At 42.2% G+C, this 4615-nt stretch overlaps 1 protein-coding gene across 1 annotated transcript; it reads right to left on the reverse strand.

Moving 5' to 3' along the window:
• Window positions 1–2424: 2424 nt before the first annotated feature.
• LOC130875942 (60S ribosomal protein L17-like) lies at window positions 2425–3007 on the reverse strand. Its single transcript, XM_057772263.1, has one exon. It carries the CDS (start codon window positions 2994–2996, stop codon window positions 2442–2444), a length of 555 nt encoding a protein of 184 aa, XP_057628246.1. The 5' UTR covers window positions 2997–3007; the 3' UTR covers window positions 2425–2441.
• Window positions 3008–4615: the final 1608 nt, after the last annotated feature.

The raw sequence follows: 4615 nt of genomic DNA on the forward strand, positions 1-4615 counted from the left end.
ACTCCAGTCACAGTGGTAAATTTTGGGGCAATTCTTTTGTCTCTACGGTAGGAGACTCTCCGTAGAGTACTCGTGTCGCCATCACATTTGCCTTTGTATGTGGGTTCTGGAGATTGAGTTCATGTTCCCAGGCTTGCATCCATTAAATAATCTCACAATTCCAGAATTTCTTATTGCTATTTATTATTATTATTATTATTATTATTATTATTAATTATTATTATTTTGGTTTTTCCAGACAGGGTTTCAATGTAGCTTTGGAGCCTCTCCTAGAACTAGCTCTTGTAGACCAGGTTGGCCTTGAACTTACAAAGATCTGCCTGCTTCTGCCTCCCAAGTGCTGGGATTAAAGGCGTACACCACCACTGCCCAGCATTATTCATCATTTTAATGTCTCTTGTTCATTATTGTTGTGAGGGTGGGTGCCAGCCATACATGTGGAAGCCAGAGGACAGGCCTCTGAGTCAATTCCTTCTATGTGTGAAGTCTCGGAATGGACCTCAGCTCGATAGCCATGCATGGCTAGCGCTTCTCTTTTCCCATCTAGCGTCTCAGACTGCCGAAATTGTGACTTTTAAGAAACCCACTTGCCCTTTGAGCAATGCTGAGAAGAGATCCTGCATTCTCCTCGGAGTGGGAACTTCACCTGAGAACAGAGGACAATGCTGAGTTTCTCCACATCTCCAATGGCATGAGTGGGTGCCGAGGCATGCCTTCTTCCTTTACTTCTTTCTGCAGGATACTCCAAAGAACACCTCACTCTCTGAAGGAGTGCTCAGGTTACAGGTATAATCTGCAGGATGCTGGAAGGAACTCCCTCTACCTCTCTGTAGAAGTGCTTGAATTACAGATAGGAGTATCTGCAGGATGCTCCAGAGAACTCCTTCTACCTCAGTTCTGAACTGTTTACAGAGCATTGGCATGTATCATTAAGTACAGACGTGTGATGTAGGACCCATCTTTGTTTGGAGTTCATCCTATTAGACTAATGCCACCATCACAAGTAAGTTCTTCTTTGTGCTCATGGAAACCTTTTTGAAAATTTGCTCTCCGCATTTTTTTCTTCGTCCGAATGAGGGGACGATTATTGTTCATCATCTTCTGCATTATTCTCAAGGACAATATACAAGTTCTCTCTTTAATCCATTCTATTTTCACTTTTACTTGTGAAAAACGGATGGAAACCTACTTTTCATTCCTTGTCATGTTTTGGATGCTGTTCAGAAATTCCACGTGACTGGTAAAATGTGGCCGAAATGAGAGTCTATTGACGAGATCTTTGTAGAGACGGTAGTTTTTGAAAGATTGAAACAATGGGAGAAATTAAACAGGAAGCGACAAATTTAACTGTAAAATTCTTGCGCTTTTGTGCTATAGAAATTAATAACTCTAATTGGAGAAGTAGTTGCATTATGTAGCACAACTAAAACTCATGTGTGTGTTTATACTTATATATGAATGCATTATGCCTGGTATTAATAAATAGTTACATATAAGGTAGTTTTAATTAAAACAATCTTTTTGGATACATCAAGTCTCTGGTAGGTCTTTTTCTTTTCCTCAAAGTCTAATTAACATGTCATGTTAGAGAAGCCCCCCAGGTAAGTCTTTAACTATGTAAGCCCTTCTCCAAACTCTGTGACCCTATCTAAATTCATAACACAGCCCATCACCTGTACCAGAGTTACTTCAGTTCATTACTGTCTTTTAGCTACATTCCCTGCCAGAAATAATCACATGATAAGAAGATGGAGCACAAGAACGATGACTTCACAGATTTCTTTCTGCATTGTCTAGCTTCTAGGTGCTCCAACGCATACACCTTTAACCCCAGCACCAGCAAGGCAGAGGCATCCAGATCTCTGTGAGTTAGAGGTCAGCTTGGTCCACACAGTGAATTCCAGATCAACTACTCTCAAAACAATAATAAATAAACAAAAATATTCTTCCAGAAAACCCAGGTTAGAGTCTCAGCACCCAAATGGCAGCTTACAACTATCTATAATTCCAGTTCTATCAGATACACACACACACACACACACAGAGAGAGAGAGAGAGAGAGAGAGAGAGAGAGAGAGAGAGAGAGAGAGAGAGAACACAGGCAAAATACCCATGCATATACTAATAAAAAAATTAAACAGGGGAACATACCCGTTAAATCCTTAAATGTTGGACCATGTTTGGAGTTAACTCTCTGTGGACTGGTGTGGAGACAGAGTCCATCAAAGAGGATCCAATCTCAGAAACGAACAGAATCACATGCATGAGGGCTACCTAAGGTTGAGCTGGTCTCCACGGTGGTGAAGAGATGGCTCTGTTGCTCTTTCTCTCACTTCATCAACAGGCCATGCTGCAAACAAGGGGGAACCATTTGACAAAGGCCCCTTGGATCACTTCTTTTTTTTTTTTTTACTTTTATCTGCATTTATTTCATGTTGAATTTATTCCCGTGCCATAAGTTTTTGTTTCTTCAGTTTCTTCTGGGATATCTTTTTCTTCTGTGCAACCTCCTCTTCTGGCTTTGGAACAATCTGTTCCTTTTCAGTGAGGATCATCTCGATGTGGCAGGGGGAGCTCATGTATGGGTTAATCCGGCCATGAGCTCTGTAAGTTCGTCGGCGCATCTTAGGTGCTTTGTTCACCTGGATGTGCTCAATGACCAGAGAGTCCACATCTAAACCCTTCAGTTCAGCATTGCTCTCTGCATTTTTCAGCATGTGCAGCAAAAATTCCGCACTCTTTTTTGGCCACCGACCCTGTGTCCAGCCCCACTGTTTGGCCTGGGCGCACCTACCGACTCCACCATTGTACCGTCGGAATGGCACACACTGCTTCTTCAAAGTGACATCTTTCAGATACTTGGTGGCTTTTCGGATATGCATACCCTTGATGGCCTGGGCCATTTCACGGGTGTTCTTAAAGTGAACCCGAAGGTTTGATCCTCTCGATTTGCATGATTTTGTAGGGTTTTCTGGGTCAAGAGAGTAGTGAACCATCTTCACGGGTCACCTCTGGCTGCTTACAGGAAGAGCTGGATCACTTCTTTCAACCAAAGGAGGGTCAGTGACTCCAACTCCCAAGGAAATGCCACAGAACTTCAACTATCTAGAAGAAAACAGGTACATTTGAAGCTTGAATGAACAAGACTGTACTAAATATGACACGGAGTGGAAACACTACAAATAATAAGGTTGATTATTTAAATATTTCTGCAAACTCTGAAATTGGTATTCAAAAGAAGTCTCTCCCAAACCAATAACTCTCATAGACAAAAATAAAAGCTAAGCAAGAAACAAGAGAAATGTCTTGGTATTCTTCATACACAAAAGCCTGATTCTTTGAATATATGAAGAGTTCATAGCAATCCACACACAAGACCAAAGACCCAAAGAAAAATGGATACTGGATATGAACGCATAGGAGAGAGGTAAGTGGCTGTTTCAGTTAGGGTTTCTATTGCCTATGACCAGGGCAACTCTTATAAAAGAAAACATTTAGTTGGGGCTGGCTTACAGTTTCAGAGGTTTAGCTCATTATCGTCATGGTGGTGTGCAGACAGCCATGGTTCAGAGGAGCTAAGAGTTCTACATCTTGATCCGCAGGCAGTAGAAGCAGCTGTGGGCTATGTTGTGTGTAGCTCGAGCAAAAAAGGAGACTTTAAAGCCCACCTTCACAGTGACACAATTCCTCCAACAATGCTACATCTACTCTAACAAATTCATACCCATAATAGTGCTACTATGGGGGGGGGTCATTTTCTTCCAAACCACCACAGTAGCTGATACACCCATGAAGGACATATCAATCCTTGGGTCACATTCTAAACCCTGCCCAGCAATCATTGTGTCCCTGGTCATTTATGCAACAGAAGATTCTTTTAAGAAACTGTGACTGTGGCCTGGTTTAAGAACACTGGTTGCTTTTCCAGAAGAACTTGGTTGGGTTGGGTTTTCAGCACCCAAAAAGCAGCTGACAACCGTTTATAACTGCAGTTAGAGTTGATCGAATGCCCTCTTCTGGTCTCTGTGGGTATTGCATTCAAATGGTTCCATCAAAATACAAGATTGTAAAATCTCCCTCCTCCCACTAAGAAAGGATTTCTCTGTAGCTCTGGGTGCACTGTAGATCAAGGTCACCTTGAACTCAGAGATCTGCTTGCCTATACCCCTCAAGTACAGGTACCAAAAGTGTGCACCACCATGACCCACTTTAAAATTGGAATAAATAAATCTTAAAAAAATAAAGAGAAAGAAAGAAGAAAGAACTGTAATGGTTAAGATTAATGCCAACCTGACAGCTTTTAAGATAACTTAGGGGGACATTTCTCCGTCTGCAATGATGTTTCCAGATAGGTTTAACTGAGGTGAAAAGACCCCCCTAAAGATGGGCAGCATCATTCCATGCCTGGGGGCCTAGACTATATACAAAAGAGAAGGCCAGTTGTATGTCTGCATTCTGCTCTCTCTGCTTCCTGACTGCAGGCCATGTGACCAGCGTGGCAAGCTCCTGCAGCTATTACTATGGCTGCTCTCAATGCCTGCCTTCCCTGCCATGATGGACAGAGCCCTTAAACTGGGATTCCAAATCAAACCTTCCTCCGTTAAGTTACTTTTGT

Source organism: Chionomys nivalis, chromosome 6, assembly GCF_950005125.1.
Source record: "Chionomys nivalis chromosome 6, mChiNiv1.1, whole genome shotgun sequence".
In the NCBI taxonomy this organism is placed as follows: Eukaryota; Metazoa; Chordata; class Mammalia; order Rodentia; family Cricetidae; genus Chionomys; species Chionomys nivalis.